A 22,161-nucleotide genomic window follows, 5' to 3' on the forward strand; every position below is an offset into this window, starting at 1 on the left:
TTTATTTAACCTAATAGCTGGAAACAAAATATTACCATTTCAAAATGTAATAAATACTAAAAATTTTAATAAGATATTTTACATTCTTTTTTCTTGTCTTCAGAGTCCAGTATATGTTTTACACCTACAGTAGATTTCAGTTCTGACTGTCCATATTTCAAGTGCTCAATAATCACGTGTGGCTGGTAACTACTGCACCACGTTATACAGCAGCTCTAGGTGCTACAATGCAACTATGCCAAACCACATTGCCAGTAGCCTGTTGGGCATAAAAATAAAGGTTCCTAAGCCTCCACCTCTTCCGTCAGCTAGTGGTTCTCAATTTTGCCAGCACATTGGAATCACCTGTAGAACTTTAGCAACTACTGATGCCTGGATCCTCTACCAGAGATTTTAGTTTAGGTGGTCTAGGTATAGCCAGGACCCAGGGATTTTTTTTTTTAAAAAGCTCCCCAGGTGATTCCAATGTTCGATCAAGGTTGGGAACTGCCTCACTAGATATAATGTTCTTAAAAGGCAGCTGTATCTTATTCCACAGGCTTCCCATTACTAACGAAGTTTCTGTCATCTCCAGTCTCTCCTTTTCCACCCCACTTTCTTGGCAATAAGGGGTATATAGAATCTTTAGATCACTCCCAAAATGTTGTCACTCAGTAAACCATAAACTAATAGATATTTGTGGACACTTTGAAGTGTTTTCAGAACAATAACAACAAAAAACATCATGTAAGGTACAAGGGGAGCCTTTGACATTAGTCTTAAGGCTCTTTTATACTCAAATTCTGCACAGTATATCAATGCAATTGCCACAATCACTAGTACTGTTTTGATATTATAACAGATTTATTTCTTAGATAAAAGCTATTTCTCCTATAGACCAGCTACTTTTAAAAAAAAACAAATTGGCCAGGTGCGGTGGCTCACGCCTGTAATCCCAGCACTTTGGGAGACCCAGGCAGGCAGACCATGAGGTCGAGAGATCGAGACCATCCTGGCCAACACGGTGAGACCCTGTCTCTACCAAAAATACAAAAATTAGCCAGGTGTGGTGGAGGGCGCCTGTAAGCCCAGCTACTTGGGAGGCTGAGGCAGGAGAATGGCTTGAAACTGGGAGGCAAAGGTTGCAGTGAGCCAAGACCACACCACTGCACTCCAGCCTGGTGACAGAGTCTCAAAAAAAAAAAAAATGATTGAGTTATAATTCACATAGCATAACATTTTCCATTATAAATATACAATTCAGTGATTTTTTTAAGGATATTTATACAGTTGTTCAGACATAACCATAATCGAGTTTTATGACACTTCTTAGAAGCTCCCTCACGATCATGTGCAGTCAGTCCTCCTTCCCACTCCCATTCCATGCAACCACTGATCTGCTTTCCTGCTTCCTCGTTCTGTAGTTTTGCCTTTTCTAGAAATTTTTTATTAATTTATTGAATGGAATCCAGATAAATCAATATGGAAGAAATTGCTATCTTAAAAATACTAAGTTTTCCAATCCATTTAGTTAGATTTTCTTTCAGTATACAGGTCTTGTACCTCTTTTGTGACATTTATTTCTAAATATTTTCTTTTTAATTGTGTTGTGAATGACGTTTTTTTCTTTCCTTTTTCATTTTTTCATTTCATTTTTTCATTTTTCATTGTTAGTACATAGAAATACAATTGATTTTTGTATATTCATCTTGTATCCTGCAACCTTGCTGAAACCTTTTAATATTTCAAGTAGTTTTCTTTGTTGATTCTTCTGGATTTTCTACATAAAATATCATGTCATCTGTGAATAAAGACTATTTTACTTCTTTACAATGTGTATACCTTTAATTTTAAAATTTTCTTTATTTTTTATTTTTGCTTTTTTGCACTGGCTACACACTGATATAATATTGACTAAAAATGCTAAGAATTGATTTCTTTGCTTTCATCCAATTTTAGGGGGAAGTATTCTGATTTTCACTATTAGAATGATTTTAGCTACAGGTGTTTTGTAAATGCCCTTTATCTGGTTGAGGAATTCCCCTTTTATTCTTAGTTTGGGTCTATATTATAAATAGGTGTTGGATTTCATCAAATGCTATTTCATTCTGTTGAGATGATCATGTTGTTTTTGCCCTTTATTGTGTTAATATATATTGCATTAATTGATTTTTAGATGTTAAACCAGCCTTGTATTCATAGAATAAATTTTACTTTGTAATAGTATATAACCCTCCTTACATGTTGCTGTGTTTTACTTATATTGTGTTAAGGATTTTTACATCTCTGTTTACACAGGGATATTGTTCTAGGAGTTTTCCTGTCATGTATCTGACATTTACAGCACAGTAATACTAGTCTCATAGAACGAGTTAGGAAGTGTTTCTTCCTTTGTTTTCTAGTGAAAATTTGGGTAGGGTTGTTTATTTCTTCCTTAAATGTTTGATAGAACTCATCACTGAAGCCACTTGGGTCTGAGCTTTTTGTGTGAAAAGATTGTTTTACTAATTTAATTTTGTTACTTCTTATATTCTATTGTCTTTTGAGTCTATTTTTATAATTTATATATTTCTAGCAATTTGTGCCCTTCATCTAAATTCTCTGATTTATTCACAATAAATTCTTCATAATATTCCCTTGTAATCTTTTTGATTTCTGTAGTGTCTGTAACAAATGTCTCCTTTTCTTTTCATGATTTTGTAATTTTTGTGTCTTAAAAACAACTTTTGGTTTCTTTTATTTTATTATTTGTTTTCTGTTTTATTGATTTTGGCTCTGATTTTTATTTCCTTTTTCTACCTACTCCAGCTTTCATTTGCTCTTCTTTTTCTAGCTTCTTTTCTAGAAGTGAGATTATTGATTTTAGACTCCCCCACCTCCCTTTCCTCCTCCTTTCCACCTTCTTTTCTTGCTCTGTTGCCAAGGCTGGAATGCAGTGGCACCATCTCAGCTCACTGCAACCTCCGCCTCCTAGGTTGAAGTGATTCTCCTGCCTCAGCCTCCCGAGTGGCTGGGATTACAGGTGCATGCCACAACACCCAGCTAATTTTTGTATTTGTAATAGAGACGGTGTTTCACCCTGTTGGCCAGGATGGTCTTGAACTCCTGAACTCAAGTGATCCACCTGCCTCAGCCTCCCAAGGTGCTGGGATTACAGGCATGAGTACCTGCATCCAGCCAGATCTTTCTTTCTTTCTTAAGACAAGTGTTTAAAGCTCTAAATTTTCCCCTACCAGCTAGCTGCTTTTAAAATTTAAACCTGTGGACATTTTCTATATTATTGCCCAGATTAATGTTCATATTGGGCTATAATAAAATTTGAAAATAGGCTTGGGAGGCTAAGAATCGGAGCTTTTTTTTTTTTTTAGTAGTAACTCAAATGCTTTTAAGGTCTCAGTAATTGTTTAAGGTATATGAAATGCACAGACTGATGGAAACGTGTCTTTCTAGATGCATTGAAGGGGCCTGAATGTTTTACCACAGTGTTTTTGCTTTAGAAAAATTAGGTCAATAATACGAATTGCATGCCAATGGTCCGTTTCATTGATGGGAAGAATTCAGCAATGGTCTTTTTTTTATTATTAAAAAAAAGTTTCTCCATAGATTTTTATTTGAAAGCCTTCAAGCATATAGAAAAGTGGGAAGAAGGGTACAATTGCCCATGTACCTCTACCTAAATTCAATAACTGTTAATGCTTTTTCTCATTTGCTTTCTCTGTAAGGGAGGGATTCTTTAATTCAGTCTCTGAATGTTTCTCAAGAAGGAATTAAGGATAAAGTCCCAAGTTTCTATCTTGAATGACGAGGTGTTTCAAGGGATGGCACGACCTAATCAAGTTGGGAAAGACTAGGGGTGGGGCAAGTTGTTTTTTTGTTTATTTTGGTAGGGGAATAGTTGTTGTAGAATCAGTAATTCACTCGAGGTGTTTTAAATTTGAGATACCTCAGATACATCCCAGTGGAGAAATTAAATAGCCAGTGAGATTTATCAAGTTTGAATTCAGAGGAGAAACTGAATTAAACCCATTTTGACATCAGCATATAGATATTATTTAAAGCTTCAGAAATAAATGGGGATACTTATGGAGAGAAGAGAGTTCTTGACCAAGCTCGCAGGAATTGTAGAGTTCAAGTAGAATTTAGAATTGTATTTAGAATTGTATTTAGAGTTTAATTCAATGACTTGAATTGAATTATGAAAAAAAGCTACTAATGAGGAAGATCATTTCTACAGAAGAGACTATTTCAGAAAAGAGGGCAGTTTAACCAAATTGAATACTATTGAGAAGCTGAGTGAAAGGAAGACATAAGAAAGTATCTATTAGATTGTCAGCATGATGGTCACTGTTAATCTTGACAAGAACCTGTAGGTTGAATGGTAGGACCTAAGATTCAGCAAATCCCTTTAAAGCCTGACTTGGCCAGATGCGATGGCTCACGCCTGTAATCCCAGCACTTTGGGAGGCCAGGCCTAAATGGAAGGATCACTTGAGCCAAGAGTTCAAGACCAGCATGGGCAAATAGGGAGAGTTCCCCATCTCTAAACAAAATAAAAATAAAGCCCGACTTGATCATTTCTAACCAGTTACTGAAATATTTATATATAAAGATTGGGCCAGGTACAGTGGCTTATGCCTGTAATCCCAGCACTTTGGGAGGCCAGGCCTAAGTGGGAGGATCACTTGAGTCAAGAGTTCAAGACCAGCATGGGCAAATAGGGAGATTCTCCATCTCTAAACAAAATAAAAATAAAGCCTGACTTGATCATTTCTGACCACAGTTACTGAAATATTTATATGGAAAGATTGGGCCAGGTGCAGTGGCTCATGCCTGTAATCCCAGCACTTTGGGAGGCTGAAGCAGGCAGATCACTTGAGGTCAGGAGTTCAAGATGGGCGTGGCCAACGTGGTGAAACCCCATCTCTACTAAGAATACAAAAAATTAGCCAGGTGTGGTGATGCGCACCTGTAGTCTCAGCTTCTTGGGAGGCTGAGACAGAAGAATCGCTTGAAGCTGGGAGGCAGAGGTTTCAGTGAACCGAGATCGGGCTTCCCACCTGGGCAACAGAGCAAGACTCCATCTCAAAAGAAAAAAAATATTTATACATGAAGATTATTAAAGACAAAATTATTGCTTTATTAAACAAATTCAGTTTTAGGTTCATTTCACTTAAGCAGATATTTATCAGTAACCCATTCAATGCTCTTGATAATGTAGATGATGAAAATGGGCACTGCAGTTTTTCAGTCAATGTGAACCTCGTGTGCCGCTGACAAAGGACTGTTTCAGCTAAGAACATACGTTTACTCTGAATGTATATGTGGTCACAACCACTTAAAAATATTTTTCAGCAGAGTTTTCTTTATTCCTCTTTTATTTCTAACCAATGCAACTGCCAGTTGTACCAATGTTTAAAATAAGTTGCCTTAAAAATAAAAAATAAACAAGCTAGCTGTTCTTTCTTCGGCAATAGGGGGTAGAGGTAATGGTGATAGAAGAAGGGAAACGTATGAGGACATGTGACTAGATTGGTTATATAAAGTGATTTACAGCTGGGTGCAGTGGCTCACATCTGTAATCTCAGCACTTTGGGAGGCTGAAGCAGGCGGATTACCTAAGGCCAGGAGTTCAAGACTAGCCTGGCCAAAACGGTGAAACCTCGTCTCTAATAAAATTACAAAAATTAGCCGGGCATGGTGGCAAGCACCTGTAATCCCAGGTTCTCGGGAGGCTGAGGCAGGCAAATCACTTGAACCCGGGAGGCGGAGCTTGCAGTGAGCTGAGATGCGGCCACTGCACTTCAGCCTGGGTGACAGAGTGAGACTCTGTCTCAAAAAAAAAAAAAAAAAAAAAAAAAGATTAAATAAATAAAAAATAAAATGATATAACTTTAGAAGCTTTGCCTGGTTTTAAGTTCTTGCTCTGATACTTATTTTCTGTTTGAACTTGGTCAAATTATTTAATCTCTATGCTTTGGTTTTCCTATCTGTAAAATGGAAATAATATCTGCCTCAAAGGATTATTGTGAAGAGTAAATTAACATACACACACACACACTCAAACAGCTCTTAGAATAATGCCTGATCCATAGTAAGCTCAAAAGATATATTAACTATTATTTTTGTCTGATACAAAATTAGGTTGGTTTTTCACTAACTTGCTCAATTTCAGAGTAAAATATAATCTAAATTAGGCCAAACTTTCCAAGAGAGATGGTTCCTTTGGCTTGAGACTTTTCTGACGTGTAAACCCACAAACCACACTTGGTTACTCCGTGTACTGAGTGACACCATTTAATTACTGATTCACCTTACTTTACCATTTTCGTATTATATTTTCCAGCTCTAGAAAACAGATCTGGATGGATATGTAAATAGGTTAAAGTTTATCTCTCATGTACAGTCTCACATAAACTAGTGCCAGTTTTACTTATGGGGAAGGATGAAAGATACTTGATTAACCTCTTCTCAAAGTTATGGTTCATAAAATAAGAAATCATGCCATGATTTTCAGCTGACTCGCCACTGTTTATATTAAATGACATGAAATATTATAATAGATCACCCCTAAATAATTTTCATTATGATTCAGAATATTTTATATTCTTTGGTATGACTCTTCTCCACTGGATTATGTCTTACATAGAAATGCTTTCTCTCCAAGCATTCAGAATGCACTTGAGTTCTTAGTTAAAACAAGTCTCTGTCAGCAGCCAGCCAGGTTTATACTGACCGAAGAATTGGTCTTTCTATTTTATTAGACCATAATCTGCATTTTCCTTATCCATAAGGGGATACGGTTAAGTTATTCTTCAAGAGTCTCATAATTCTGAAGTGCTATTATTCTATGATTTATAAAATGTTAATATATATTTATACTTTATTCTGTGACAACATTAAAGTTGGTTTATTTTGTTTGAAGTTGGATAGTTTTCCTCTTACTTGATTTATCCATAGATTGCGAACACATGGTAAACTAATCTCCTCACCACCACCACCACCAAATGAGCTCAATGGGATTTCATTACTTCTTAGAGTTCCTAGATACTTTTGTAAAATCTTCTTTCTTAAAAAAAATTTATAGAATGTGCTGTGACTATTTAGAGGAACAAAATGACCGTAATTTGCAGATATATTAAAACTAAACAGAAAAGAACAAATAAAGATTGTGGGATACATTCATTGTAACTATTGATTTGCTATTTTTGAGTTTACTCACATGGGGCTCAAATGAAATAAAGATTGAGTGGATGCAGTTAGAGTTTTGACCACCATTTTTGTTCGTTCGTTTGTTCATGTGACTTCCAAGGGTTATCATATTTAGATGACCAATTTTCTTAGAAATGCTGTTGCTTCAAGCGGTAGGTGCTCTATTCAGGTAGCCTGTCACTTTAATAAATGTCTTCCCTCCTAAGTGTCTCTACCTGAATTATTCTATTTTCACTACTGGGACTGAAATGTTATCCGGGAGAGTTTTGTCTAAAGAGAAAGGGGGCGGGAGGGATGGTACCATCAATCATGCATCTGCTAGATGTCAGCAAAGGCTTAAAGTAAATGAAGGAATAACTAGGCTTTGGGGAAAGTTGCCTTATCTAGTCTGTATCCTGTACAAATATTTCAGCATAGGTAAGGGGAGATATGGCATTTAATAAATATGTAGAAGGAAAAATTAGGGTATTTAACTTTTTTTATGTTGTATTGCTTGAAATACTATGATAGATGTCATACCCCTGAAACTTTTTTGCTAAAGTCACACATGACCCCTGTTTCTCAGGTCTTTCTCCAGCTTTTATCTTGTCATCTATGTAGCACTTGATTCCCTCCCTTCTTCTTGAAACTAGCTTCCTTGACTCCATACTCCCTTGGCCTCCCCCTGGGTCTCTGTTCTCAATCTCCATTGAATTCTCTTTTCCTGCCTTCTTCTTAATATTTGCATTTTCACGTCATTGTTGTTTTGACTTGTCATCTCTTTATTTTCTCTGGTTAATTTTACGTATGCCTATGGCTTTCACCAATGTCTATAAATTAACGACTTCAAAATTATATCTCTAGCCTAGACTTTCACATTGCATTCTGTACCATTTTTTAATTGTCCATTTCACATGTCCCAGTCCTACAGACATTCAAATACAGTGTTCCCAGTTGAATTCATTAAACTTATTATCTTTTCTCCAAAACCTGTTCTTCTTCCTGCATTTCTTCTTCCCGCATTTATTATGCTGGTTAACACATATGTTGGTTATTCTAATTAATATGCCATCTACACAGTTACCCATATGAGAAACCTTGAAGACATTTCATACTTGTTTCTTTGCCTTACCCTCACTCCCAGTACATCTCATGGGTTCCACCTCTAGAATATCTCTCCCTCCATCTTCACTTCTTCACTGTTGCTCTCTAAATGAGGGCCACATGGTCTCTCTCTTGACCTTTAGGAACAAGCCTGAGACTTCTGTCTTCAGTCAAGTCCTCCTGTCTGTTTTTCACTTTGAGTTGAGAGGAAACTCCTTAAAAATGTAAACCTGATTATATCAAACTATTATTTTTGTGACTTTACAGTACCTATAGGAGTTCATAAAGCCTCAGTCTACCAGTCAAATCTAGCTAAAAGACATGATATCCTTGCCCTGTTCATTGTTTTTCATACATTGAAATTGGTTGCCAAGGCCGGGCACAGTGACTCACGCCTGTAATCCCAGCATTTTGGGAGGCCAAGGCGGGCAGATCACGAGGTCAAGAGATCAAGACCATCCTGGTGAAACCCCATCTCTACTAAAAATACAGAATTAGCTGGGTGTGGTGGCTTGCGCCTGAAGTCCCAGCTACTCGGGAGGCTGAGGCAGGAGAATCGTTTGAACCCAGGAGGCAGGGGTTGCAGTGAGCCGAGATTGTGCCACTGCACTCACTCCAGCCTGGTAACAGAGAGACTCCATCACAAAAAGAAAAGAAAAAGAAATTGTTTGCCAACATTAAAATATTGAGAGATACCACATGCATTCAAATTTCGGGTTTCTACAGAAATTCTAAGAGATCTGGAAAATTTGGAAATAGCTACAGCTAAGTCGCTTTCCTCTGGGTGGAACATACTTTGGGTCCCCACTGTCACCTGACATTTCACCCACTTTTATTGCTGGCCTCCCTCCTGTGGGCAGCTGAGTTTGCTTCTCCTAGGTCAATGTTGGACTCTTGATTATGCCCTTTAAGGCCTCCTATGATGGACCCTTCCCTTCTACCTACCATTTTCTCTAGCAATTCGTTTCCTTTCACCCTTTGCCCATACATGCTAAAGCACCACTGTTTAGAGTTGTGCATCACATTTTAGGCCTCAGTTATTTTATACACGCTATATCCTTATCCTGGAATGTTTCTCCTTTCCTTCTTGCCTGCTTGACAAACTACTTGGCATGTGAGCCCCAGGTCAAGCTTCTTTGTAAAGCTGTTCTTGACCTGATTCAACCATTTGTTCCTTCCTTTATTTGACTGTATCAAAATAAACCTCCATTTTCTAGTGTGTCAAGTTTACACTTACTGCAATTATTTGTCTTCATGCCCGCCTTTCCTGGTATCATCAAGGAGCTCACAGGTCAGGAACCTATTTCATTACTAACACAATATCTGGCATACACTAGTGCTCAATGCATTGTTGTTAAATGAAGAAACAGATGGATGAATATAGAACCCCATGCCTGTAGTCTTATTTAGATTTGTTATATTTTTTGTTCTGAGTACAAGATGGTCAATAAAACTTTTGCTTTTATTAAATAATAAAATCTTCTCCCCAAAACTAGTGGTAATCCTTATTTTATGTCATTATAACATTTTCAGTTTTATAACTGAAATTCCAATATTTCTGGTCTTTCGTGGTAAACTATTTTAGTAAATTTAAATCTTTCTCTTCTCTCTTAAGGTAAATTGTTAAAGTTCTTAAAATATGTTTACAAAAAAATGAACAAAAAGAAAAAGATGAAGTAAGAAAGTAGATATTCTAAAATTCCACTTCTGATCAACATTTTACAAACTTTGATTTCTAAGAATACAATATTAATAGTCATACTTTAAAAGAACTCTATGTAATTTAATTACTAATTGGAAGTAAAAACATTTTTGCTACTCCCTCCCCAACCTCTTACCCCCACCTCCAGCCTTCAGAAATCTAAAACTTTTACTCTAAAATTTTCATGTTTGCTTTTAAATTGAATAGTCAGATTGTTTTTGTTTGTTGGGGATAATTGAGCAACTTATTTTCTAAAATAATGTCTGAAATTAAAATGTAGCTCTTTCTTAAAAGGGATAATGCATGAGTTTAGAAGAGCACAGTTTGTATGTGGGAAATTTTAAAGTTGACATTTATTTCATTTTTTATGATCTTATGCCCTCAAGTTTGCATAATATTATATCCTCCGTGCTATTTTACCAATAAACATAAAGTGGTTAGTTAGCCTTGAAGTTAAGCAGCAAAATATCACTCTGCCCATGTTCCCTAGAATCCTGACTTTTTTTGGTTTTTTTTGGAGACAAGGTCTTGTTCTGTCACCCAGGCTGTAGTGCAGTGACATTGTCACGGCTCGCTGCAGCCTCGACCTCCTGGACTCAAGCGATCCTCCCACCTCAGCAGTCTGAGTAACTGAGACCACGGGTGCCTGCACCACACCCAGTTAATTTTTTTTTTTTTTCTAATTTTTTGTAGAGACAGGGTTTTACCATGTTGCCCAGGCTGGTCTCGAACTCCTAAGCCTAGGCAAATCCTCCCACCTCGTCCTCCCAAAGTGTTAAGATTACAGGCGTGAGCCACTGTGCCCAGCTTCTTACTCTTTTTAAATCTACTATAATTTTTAACTAATTCTAGATAAATTAGATATTCATATTTGCTTGTTGTTATCTGTGTTGAGGTTATATCTGTGACCTTCCAGTCAACAACCCCTACCAGAAAAGGAAGACATTAAATCAAATAGAATTGAATGGTTAACCAGTATGATAAACATGGTATATTAGAAGGATGCCTGCAGATGTTTGTGTTGAATTTCTTACGTGAACATGATTGTGGACCCACTGTCATCAGGTCATGCGTTTTGAATTCTTTTGCTAAAAGTGAACTGGGTTTATATGCATCTCTCTTCATTTTCTCCCCAACTCGTGCTTATAACCAGAAGCATGACTGTATCTTTATTACAGTTGGCTCTAGCCCTGGAATCAAATGTCCCCAGCTTCCTCAAGGATGGGGAGATCGTGACCTTTTTAAGAAAGTCTAACCCTTTTAAACTCTAACCCTGTATAACCCTGTATGCTTTTTTAAAAATAGTAATTTAGGATTAAACCTCTTTATTTTGTCATAATTAACTTTGACTTCTTTTTCATTATTCTGTGTCTAGTGTTGGTATCCTTCAAGTAACTGATTTCCATGTTTTTACATAGTGATTCTTTAGGAACAAACAAAATAAAGGGTTTTATAGAAGTTTGGAGTGTGTTTGTTTATTTATTTTTATTGGTACATAATAGATGTGCATATTTTCAAGGTACATGTGATAATTTTATATATTTCAAATCAGGGGAATTGGGATGTCCATCACCTTAAATATTTTTTCTTTATGCTAAGAACATTCTAATTATTATCTTCTAGTGATTTTGAAATGTACAGTAGATTAATGTTAACTGTAGTCATTCTACTGATCTATGGAACACCAGGTGTTATTTTTTTCTACCTTACTGTATATTTGTACCCATTAATTAACCTCTCTTCATCCTCCTCTCCCCCTACCCTTCTGCTCCTCTGGTAACCACCAATCTGTTCTCCATCTTCATGAGTTCCACCTTTTTAGCTCCCACATATGAATTAGAACATGTGACATTTGCCTTCATGTGCTTGGCTTATTTCACTTAACATCATATAGAATGTGCTTTTTATTTCAATTGCTTCGGCTTTCTCTCATTTCTGAAAGAAAGCAAACAAATTTTCTTGCTGCCTACTGTTTTTCCTAAGAAGACAGAAGATGCTCCTTTGGTAAGTTACTAATTTTGTAATTAGTGAAATCTAAAATTAAAATTTTGATTTTGAGCAAATGTCTTCTTTAGATACATTTTCTAAGTTTTCTTCAACTAACAGATGGTGGCTTTGGTAGAAATTTTAAGAGGACAACCATTTTATTAATGTTTAATTATTGTGGAGTATGTGATGGAAATCGTCTGGTATCACTAATTGCTCAGTTTTGAAAGTTTTATTGCTTGTTGCTATCTATGTGAAATAGTGCACTTCTGTTGTAATCTCTTGGGCCATTAGTTACCATTTCTTATTTTACCCAATGCATGTATGTATGATGTCACAGATCTGCAGAAACGGGATGGATAAGATTCACTGGATTCCTTATTCCTTCTTAAATGGGCCAAAGTGTGACTGTTCTCCATGGCACAGGTTTCAGCATTCTACCACTTTCCAAAATGAGTCGAACATGGGGATTCCTTCTTTTTCCCTTGAGAAACTGCTCCATGGTCCAAAAGATCTCACTGTTTTGGAACTTTTCTTAAACTCATGCCTGCAATTTCCCCATCAGTTAAACTATACTGCGAAAAGTTGTACTAAAACTACAACTTGAAGTTCTTGTTGCATTGTTGGAAAACTTACCTAGCAGATGCTAGAGATGGTTCTGCCAGTATGATGAAAATGATTACAGTTAATGATGATGATAAAGATGTACAGGGAAAACTCTCCCTTCCACTTCTGTTCCCTATCCCAGTTTGCCATTCCAACCTCCTCCCAAACCTCCAACCCAGGTAACTGCTGCTGTGAATTTCTTGTGTATCTTTACAGATTCTCTTTAAATATACACAAGCAAATACAAACGTACATTCTCCTCCAACCCTGCTTTAAACAACAACAAAATGGCACATCACACAAAAGACAGCATATGCTAGACACACTATTTTACACCCTGCTTTTTCAGTCGATCTTGGAAAACTTTCCATATCGATACATAAAGAGCTTTTTTATTCTTTTTTTTTTTATAGCTTAATGCACCCGTTGTATGGATGTACCAAATTTATTTAACCAAATCCATGTGAATTAGCTTTTGCTATTGCACATGCTGCTGAAATGAGTAACTTTCAACTATGTCATTTTACATATGGACATTTTTCATAAGAAGTAGAATTCTTCCAAGAATATGTGGATTTACAATATTGATCATTCTTTCATAGTTGTCCTCCTGGCATTGCATGGAGATATTGGTTACTTGCAAATTGAATTATCAGTTATAAAATGAAGTATCAAACTTCTAAATATTGGTTAACTAATAGTAGTAAAGGGGAGGTCACTGTAGTTTTTATTAGATTTTATGAGCAAGAAGGAATGTCTTTTTATATGTTTTCAGAAACTTTTTATGCTTTGCTAGTTTTTTTGGTGGGGGAGGTGTGGGGATTGGTTGTTGATTTCTCTTGTTAAGTTCTATAATTTTTTTTAATGCTTTGAAGATTATTTCTTATCAAAGATGAACTCTGCATGTATTTTTCCAGTTTACTATTTGTCTTTCATTTAATCAAACACTAAATTTATCCTATGTTTATTCTATATGTTGCCAAACATTTTTGTTTTTTATATAGTTGAAATTATTAATCTTATATGGTTATGCTTTAGAGTCATATTTGCAAAGGATTTTTGTACCTCAGGATTGTAAAAAATTAAGTTTAATCCTGGTTGATTGTCTTTTATGTTTTTACCTTAAATGAGGACTTTTCTTCCACTATATGTTCTCACTGGTTGTTGTTCATATGACTTGATTTCTATATTTTAATTTTGTAGCATGCTACCTTATTAAATTCTCTTATTGTTTGCAGTTCAGTTTATTCTTTTGGATTTTTGAGATATACAATTATATCATCTGTAAGTAATGATGGTTTTACCTCTTCCCTTCCAATTTTATGCTTCTAACTTATTTTACTAATCTAATTATGTTTGCTAGTATTTCAGGCCAGGCGCGGTGGCTCATGCCTGTAATCCCAGCACTTTGGGAGGCCGAGGCGGGCGGATCATGAGGTCAGGAGATCGAGACCATCCTGGTGAACACGGTGAAACCCCGTCTCTACTAAAAATACAAAAAAATTAGCCGGATGTGGTGGCGGGCGCCTGTAGTCCCAGCTGCTCAGGAGACTGAGGCAGGAGAATGGCGTGAGCCCGGGAGGCGGTGGTTGCAGTGAGCCGAGATCACGCCACTGCACTCCAGCCTGGGCAACAGAGCAAGACTCCGTCTCAAAAAATAATAAAAAAAAGTAAAATGTTAAATAATAGTAGTGTTAGTGGTCACTTTATTGTCTTTTTTTGAAAAACAGCTTTATTGAGATATACTTGATATATATGTGGCTGTGCATAAACTATGGTATAGGCTTGTTTTTTGTTACTTTTGTGCTTACTTCTTGCCTTCTGTGGGGTAAATCACATAATTTTTTTTTTTTTTTTTTTTTTGAGATGGGATCTTGTTCTGTCACCCAGGCTGGAATGCAGTGGTGTAACCATGGCTCACTGCAGCCTTAACCTCCCAGGCTCGAGCGATCTTCCCACTTCTGCCTCCTGAGTAGCTGGGACTACAGGTGTGTGCCACCACGCCTGGCTAATTTAGATCACATAGTTTTTAATATTCTGTTCTCTCTCAATTATTAAAATTTTAGTTATATAGTAGTCCCCGTTATCTACAGTTTCACTTTCTGTGGTTTCAGTTATCTGTAGTATAGTGTAATAAGATACCGTATTATTGTTGTTAGTCTCTTACTGTGCCTAATGTATAAAATAAAATTAATAATAGGTATGTACGTACAGTCATGTGTTGCTTAACGATAGGAGTATGTTCTGAGAAACGTGTCGTTGCCATTTCATTGTGTGAACATCCTAGAGTATACTTCAACAAACCTGGATGGTCTAGCCTGTTGTTCCTAGGTTACAAATCTGTACAGCATATTACTGTACTGGAGACTGTAGGCAATTGTAACACAATGATACGTATTTGTGTATCTAAACATACCTAAATATAGAAAAGATACCCTAAAAATGTGGTACTATAATCTTATGAGACTGCCTTTATATGTGTGGTTCGTCATTGACCGAAACATTAAGCAGCACATGACTGTAGGGAAAACTGTAGTATATATAGGGTTTAGTGTTATCTGAGATTTCAGACATCCACAGGGAGGCCTTGGAATACATCCCCCACCGATGAGAGGGGCTACTATGCCATTTCGTGTTAGTTTTTAGTGGTTCCTGTGGAGAGTACAATGTGAGTCTTTGGGTTTTTGCAGTCTACTTTCAAACAGTATCATATTACTTCCTGGATAATGTAGACATTACACACTGGAATTCCATTCACCTGTCTCTCACCATTTTGCTGTTGTTGTCTTCTTTTTTACTTCTACATATGCTATGAGATTCATGACATATGCTTAGAAAAAGTCTTTTATATTTACCCAAGTATTTACTCTTATTGGAGCTCTTTTTTCCTGCTTGCAAATCTCATTTCCATTGTCATTCCTCTTCAGTTAAAGAACTGGTTTTTAGCATTTCTAGTACCTCTGGGTAGTTCTGTAGGAGGTAAATTCTCGCAGCTTTTATCTGTCTGAAACATTTATTTATTTCACCATCATGTTTGAATGATATATTCACTGGATGTTGAATTTCAGTTTGACAGTTTCCTTCTCTTCTTTCTGTATTTAAAGTTGTATGTTTTGGTTTTTGTGGGGTTTCTAAATTTTTTTTATTTTGCTGCTTCATGCATCTTGGAATTTTTGATTATAGATCAAGTATTTGATAGAAAAGTACAGTAGAGAATGCAGCAGGGGAGCCGTTGTTTTGGCTTTTTGGGTTTTGAATAAAGTTTTACTTTTGTTTCAGGCATCCAGAAAGGAAGGGTTAAGTCAATCTGATCTTCAGTTGGACTGTGTGTGTGGCTTTTTTAGCTTCAGTTTAATTCAGATGTCTTTAGGCTGGGGTTAGGATTCTCCTTTCAGCATCGCTTACGTTCCAAATGCTGGCGAGTTTTCAGAGATCTCTTTCTGCTTTTCAGCTGAGCCTCAAGCCTTTGAATTTGAGGGAGATGTTCCTGTGCTTTACAGCACCACTGCTTTTTGGGTTTCTGGCAAGTTCCCTATATTCTCTTGGCTTTGTGCACCTTGAGACAGTTCTCTCTGCCCTGCTGCATAGACTAAGCCTTAGAAATGTAGTTGCCTTATACCCTTTGAAGATTCTGAATGCCTCAGAATATTTTCTCTCAGCCCTTCCGTGCCCCTCTTCCACTCTAACTTTTGGTGGCTGAAATGCCAGAATGCGTTAGATAGGTTTCCATCAGCTCTTCTGCCCCCCACCCTCCACCCTCAAGCCTATACTATAACCAAGATCTCAGAGCACTTAGCACGGACTTCCTTTAGTTCTGCTGCCTGGAACCCCTCCTTCAGAGGGCTGGCTTAAAATTAGGAGAGGTCCCGCATGACCCAGGGAGCATCTCTTTTAGCTCTTTTACCATGCTCTGAGCACTCAGTGATGAACTATAGGAAAAAGCATTGGCTGGTTGACGCTATTACCTCACTCTGTGGCTCAGGCTCCTTGAGATCCTAATCTGTGGTGCCAGCTCTGATGCAGCCCTTTAAAGTTTGCCAGAAGTTTGGCTAGTTTCTTCTTACTTAGATCTGTGGAGGTTTCCCCCACTCCACCAGGAATGAGAACAGCTGTGGCGCTCTTCTCTTTAAGAAAAAGGTTCATGATGTTCTGGAATGTAGTTTCTTTAGGTGTCTTTGTGTCACCAGCTTTCTGATAGGTTTTGAAAACTATGATTTTGTGGCTTCTCCAGCTTGTATTTGTTAAGGTGCAAACAATAGTCTATTGTGATTTTCTATATCCTTTGGGAACCAGAAGTCCTGTGTTATTCTTTACATAGCCCGGCCTCCTCTGCTTCTCTGAACAGACCGTGTCTAGGAGCGCTTCTGCCAGCAACCAGCTTAAACCTGTTCTCACGTTTGTTATTTCAAACAAAGGAAATAGATTTTGTGCTTCCGAACAAGTCCCTCATCTTTACGAAGTGTATTTTGGCTGCTGCTTCTCAAGCTTATCTATTGCTGAGCACTCTTATTTTTCATGCTCTTTGTCACCTTCACCAAGTGGCTTGTGCATGATCTCATTGGCTTTTGGATACCTCTCCACATATTTTGGAGTCTGTGAATAATATCTGTTTTATAATTTTGCCAGAAATAGAGAATTCAGGGTGTATTTATTCTTGTTTTTCATCGATCTGTTCTACTCAAGGGGGTAGGAGAGACGAAAGTGATGACTTTAAGGGAACCTGTTAACTTATGAAGCTGTGTTCATATTGTGAGCCCCACTTAATCATGACAACCCAGTATGCATTTTTAATTTCCTCTATGCAGATGTGTAGACTGGGTCTAAGAATGGTTAGACACCCTCTCTGCAGCCACGCAGATAATACATAGCACAACTGGAATTTGAATCATTGTTTAATTCATACGATTAAATCATGTGCTGATAATGAAGTGCATTATCTTCGAAGTTTTTCTGTTTTTCACTGTCTGAATTCTTGAGAGTTCGGGATAAAATATACAAGTACTTCTCTTGTAGGGACAGAGCCAAAGGGTGAATGGGAACCTAAATCCTCAGAAAACTTTGAAGGCTCAAAGCAGAGGAAAATCAAGCTCAGATACAAGCAAGTAATGTCAAAAGCAAAAAGGCCAAAATTGGGAGACAAAATTGAGTCACAAGAGCCAAGAAGAACTGGAATAGAGTAGCCATCTGGTCTTTTTAGTCAGGAGAGCTTGGGTCATCACTGGGATTGGGAGTGAAGTGGCTGTGTTGGGCGTGAGTATTTGAGGCCACATTAAAATAAAGAGCTCAGAGGCAAACAGTTTTGTATGCTAGAAGATAGACTTGCTAGCATTTTCAATAATGATTGTTATAATCAGAATAGTTGTATTTCTTTAATTCCTAGTATGTGCTAAGCACTATAATTGCTGCTTTATTAACTTTATCTTAGCTAGACCTGAAGTCCATATGAGTTCTTCATCACAGCTTAAGAGGACAAAGCTGGAATTTGAACCCAGTCTCATCAGTTGCCCAAAATCTGAGACCTTTCTACTTTATGATGTTGTTTCTTCTAAAGGCAAGAAAATACCCGCCAAGAAAACAAATTTAAAGGAGTGGTACAAAGTAGCCCCAAAACTCAATTAAAATTAAGGTGCATTTGCAATATGAAATATACTTAAAGCGAAAATAAGAAAAACAAAAAGGAATGATATCTTCAAGTTTACATATCAGGAGTTAAGATTGAATGCCCTTTGGTTCATGTGAGACTCTGGAAGAATTTACTAATGTTCATTCTGGGTCCAGCTGGGGCTACCATGCCTAAAGATAATTCAGAGAAAATTCTGGGGAGTGCCTCTCAGAGGAACTGGAAAATTAGACAGATGAAGAAAAGTCCTGGAATCATTTTCCCTGGATGGAAAGTTGTAGAGTTGTTAAGTGTCTTCAGGTCTGTGAAGAGCTATTATGCCAAGTATGGTCAGCAGCTGTTTGTTGATCTCTACTGCATGTGCAACTGTAGAACCATAGGTTTAAGTTTAATTTGGAAAAATCATTCCTGCCAGTAACCAGTGATGGTTGGTAAGCTTCTTTGTGAAAGGTAAGGGACCCCCTTCCTGAGGTCTTCCTAAGATACATTCAATGTAAGATGCTGTGAGGGAGCAAGGCACCCTAAAGGACCTCTCAAGGTCCCTTCTAGCCCTAAGGTTCCATTAGTATTGCGTATTTATAGAACGCCAAAATCTGCTGTGTTCTTTGCAAGGACTAGAATTACATTCAGTCCCTGTCCAGTGCTATCACAGTCAAAATTAGACAGATCAGCAATATCTTAGTTGCCAAATCGAGTTAAAGTTTACTGGGCACATGTCTGCCTGAAAGTGTGTATTCTCTTCAAGAACGTTAGACAGTGACCTAAGAGTACGGTAAAAGATCTTTGGTTAGTGCTCAAGCACTCCAGTGAGATTTGCATTCAGTTCCTCGAGGCATTTTTGTAAAAACATCAATCTGCCATTTATTCTTATTTGTTAAGCAATCTAATTTAGAATTGTCCCCAAAACTTTTCATTTAGAATAAAGTGCACCTGGTGTGGTGGCTTATGGAAGTAATCTCAGCATTTTGGGAGGCTGAGACAGGGGGATTGCTTGAGGCCAGGAGTTCAAAACCAGCCTGGGCAACATAGCAAGACCCCATCTCTTAAAAAAAAAAAAAAAAATTAAAAAGTTAGCAGGGGCCGGGTGCGGTAATCCCAGCACTTAGGGAGGCAAAGGCGGGCAGATCACGAGGTCAGGAGATCAAGACTATCCTGGCTAATGCGGTGAAACCCCGTCTCTACCAAAAAATAGAAAAAATTAGCCGGGGATGGTGATGGGCGCCTGTAGTCCCAGCTACTCGGGAGGCTGAGGCAGGAGAATGGTGTGAACCCAGGAGGCAGAGCTTGCAGTGAGCTGAGATCGAGCCACTGCACTCCAGCCTGGGCAACAGAGTGAGACGCCATCTCAAAAAAAAAAAAAAAAAAGTGGTTAGCAGGTTGTGGCAGCATGCACCTGTAGTACCAGCTACTCAGGAGGCTGAGGTGGGAGGATTGCTTGAGCCTGGTAGGTCTTGGCTTCGGTGAGGGGTGACTGTGCCACTGCTCTCCAGCATGGATGACAGAATGAAGCCTTGACTCAGAGAAACCACCACCAACACCACTACAATGAAAACAATTACAGTTAAATGAAGGAGAAAAAGAATTCATACTTTATTGCCAAACAGTTTTAAATGGTATGTAATACTCTTTTATTTTGAGCTGATAACTTTGAACTTCTCTGACCATGGATGATGGTCATTTTCATTTTTAAATCATTTTAAACTTTGTATTTGAAGATAATCTCAAACTTGATGAAAAGTACAAAGTAGTACAAAGAAGAACATATGCTCTCTACCCGGGTTTACCTGTTGTTAGCATTTTGCTCCATTTGCTTATTTATTTATTTTAATCTGTACAAATGTATGGGGTACATGTGAGTGTTTTTTGTTTGTTTGTTTGTTTTTTTGACAGAGTCTTGCTCTGTCGCCAGGCTGGAGTTCAATAGCGTGATCTCGCCTCACTGCAACCTCCGCCTCCTGGGTTCAAGCGATTTCCCTGCCTCAGCCTCCCGAGTAGCTGGGACTACAGGCGCACGCCACCATACCCAGCTGATTTTTTGTATTTTAGTAGAAACAGGGTTTCACCATGTTGGCCAGGATGGTCTTGATCTCCTGACCTTGTGATCTGCCTGCCTCAGCCTCCCAAAGTGCTGGGATTACAGGCGTGAGCCACCACGCCTGGCTTATGTGAGATTTTTTACATTTCTATATAATGCATAGTGTTCAATTCAGGTTATTTATGATGTCTACCACCCAACTTAAGTATAGTCACTCTACTCTGCTGTCAGATGTTGAATTTATTCCTTCTATCTTACTGAATGTTTGCACCCTTTAACCTACTTCTCTTCATCCTCCTTCCTCCTCCTAATTCACCTTTCCCAGACCCTGTTACCTGTATTTCCACCGTCTACCTCCATGTGATCAAATTTTTTAGTTCCCACATATAGGTGAGAAGTTGTACTATTTGTCTTTTTGTGCCTGGCTTACTTTACTTTAGAGAACCACCTCCAGTTCCATCCATGTTGCTGCAGATGACATGATTTCAATTGTTTTATGGCTGGGTAGGATTTCATTGTGTATATGGACCACATTTTCTTTATCTATTCATTTGTTGATGAACACTTAGGTTGATTCCATATCTTTGCTATTGTGAATAGTGCTGCAATAAACTTGCTAGTGCAGGTATCCCTTTGATATATTGATTTCTTTTCCTTTGGGTAGATACTCAGTAGTGGGATTGCTGGATTGAATGGTACTTCTGTTTTTAGTTTGTTAAGACATCTCCATACTGTTTTTCACAGTGGTTGTACTGGTTTACATTCCCACTATCACTATTCACTTTTCTCATCATCCTCACCAACATCTGTTACCTTTCATTAATAATAGCCATTCTGACTATGGTAAGAGAATATTTCATTGTGGTTTTGATTTGCATTTCTTTGATGATTTGTTACATTGAGCATTTTTTCATATACCTATTGGCTATTTATGTTTTTTCTTTTGCGAATATCTATTCATATCCTTTGCCAAGTTTCACATGGGGCTATTTGTTTTTTCCTGTAGAATTGTTTGAGTTCCTTATATATTCTGAGTATTAGTCACCTGTTGGATGAATAGTTTGTGTTTTCTCTCATCCAACAGGTTGTCTCTTTACTCTGTTGATTATTTCTTTTGCTGTGCAGAAGCTTTTTAGCTTAATTAAGTCCCATTTGTCTATTTTTGGTTTATTACCTATCTTTTGAGATCTTGTCATAAATTCTTTATCTAAACCAATGTCCCCAAGAATTTTCCATAGATTCTTTTCTAGTATTTTTATAGTTTGGAGTCTTGTGTTTAAGTCCTTAATCCACTTTGAATTGGTTTTGTGTATGGTGAGAGATAGGGGTACAGTTTTCTGCATATGGATAGCTGATGTTCCCAGCACCATTTATTGAAGAGTAAGTCCTTTCTCCAGTGTAAGTTCTTGTTGGCTTGTGGAAGATCAGTTGGCTGTGAATATGTCTTATTTCTTGGTTCTCTGTTTTGTTCCATTGGCCCGTGTGTCTAGTTTTATACCAATATCATGTTGTTTTGATTACTACAGCTTTGTAAGATATTTTAAAGTCAGATAATGTAATGCCTCCAGCTTTGTTCATTTTGCTCAGGATTGCTTTGGATATTTGGATTCATTTTTGGTTCCATATAATTTTAAGATTTTTTAAAATTCTGTGAAGAATGATTGATGGTATTTTGATAGAGATTGCATTGAATCTGTAGATTTGGGCAATGTGGACATTTTCACAGTATTAATTCTTCTAGTCCATGAACACAGGATATCTTTTCATGTATTTGTGTTTTCTTCAGATTCTTTCATCAGTATTTTATAGTTTTCAGTATACAAGTTTTTTACTTCCTTGGTTACATTTATACCTAAGTATTTAATTTTTTGTTGCTATTGCAAATGTTTTACTAATTTCCTTTTTGTATTAGCTCGTTATTAGTATATAGAAACACTATTG

The 22,161-nt window shown here is 37.4% G+C and overlaps 1 protein-coding gene across 28 annotated transcripts in view; it reads left to right on the forward strand.

The window, feature by feature from the left end:
• The window catches only part of VTI1A (vesicle transport through interaction with t-SNAREs 1A), a 367,718-nt gene that overhangs the window by 43,896 nt on the left and 301,661 nt on the right, over positions 1 to 22,161 (forward strand). Inside the window, exon 4 of one of the 28 annotated variants that reach the window (XM_074002725.1) lies at positions 9,553 to 9,761. The exons of the other annotated variants lie outside the window; for them this stretch is intronic. Coding sequence (XP_073858826.1) covers positions 9,553 to 9,633 — 81 coding nt within the window. The 3' untranslated portion in view covers positions 9,634 to 9,761. Of the gene's footprint in view, positions 1 to 9,552; positions 9,762 to 22,161 lie in introns of those variants that run through there. 28 annotated transcript variants of the gene reach the window in all.

This window comes from Macaca fascicularis, chromosome 9, assembly GCF_037993035.2.
Source record: "Macaca fascicularis isolate 582-1 chromosome 9, T2T-MFA8v1.1".
In the NCBI taxonomy this organism is placed as follows: domain Eukaryota; kingdom Metazoa; phylum Chordata; class Mammalia; order Primates; family Cercopithecidae; genus Macaca; species Macaca fascicularis.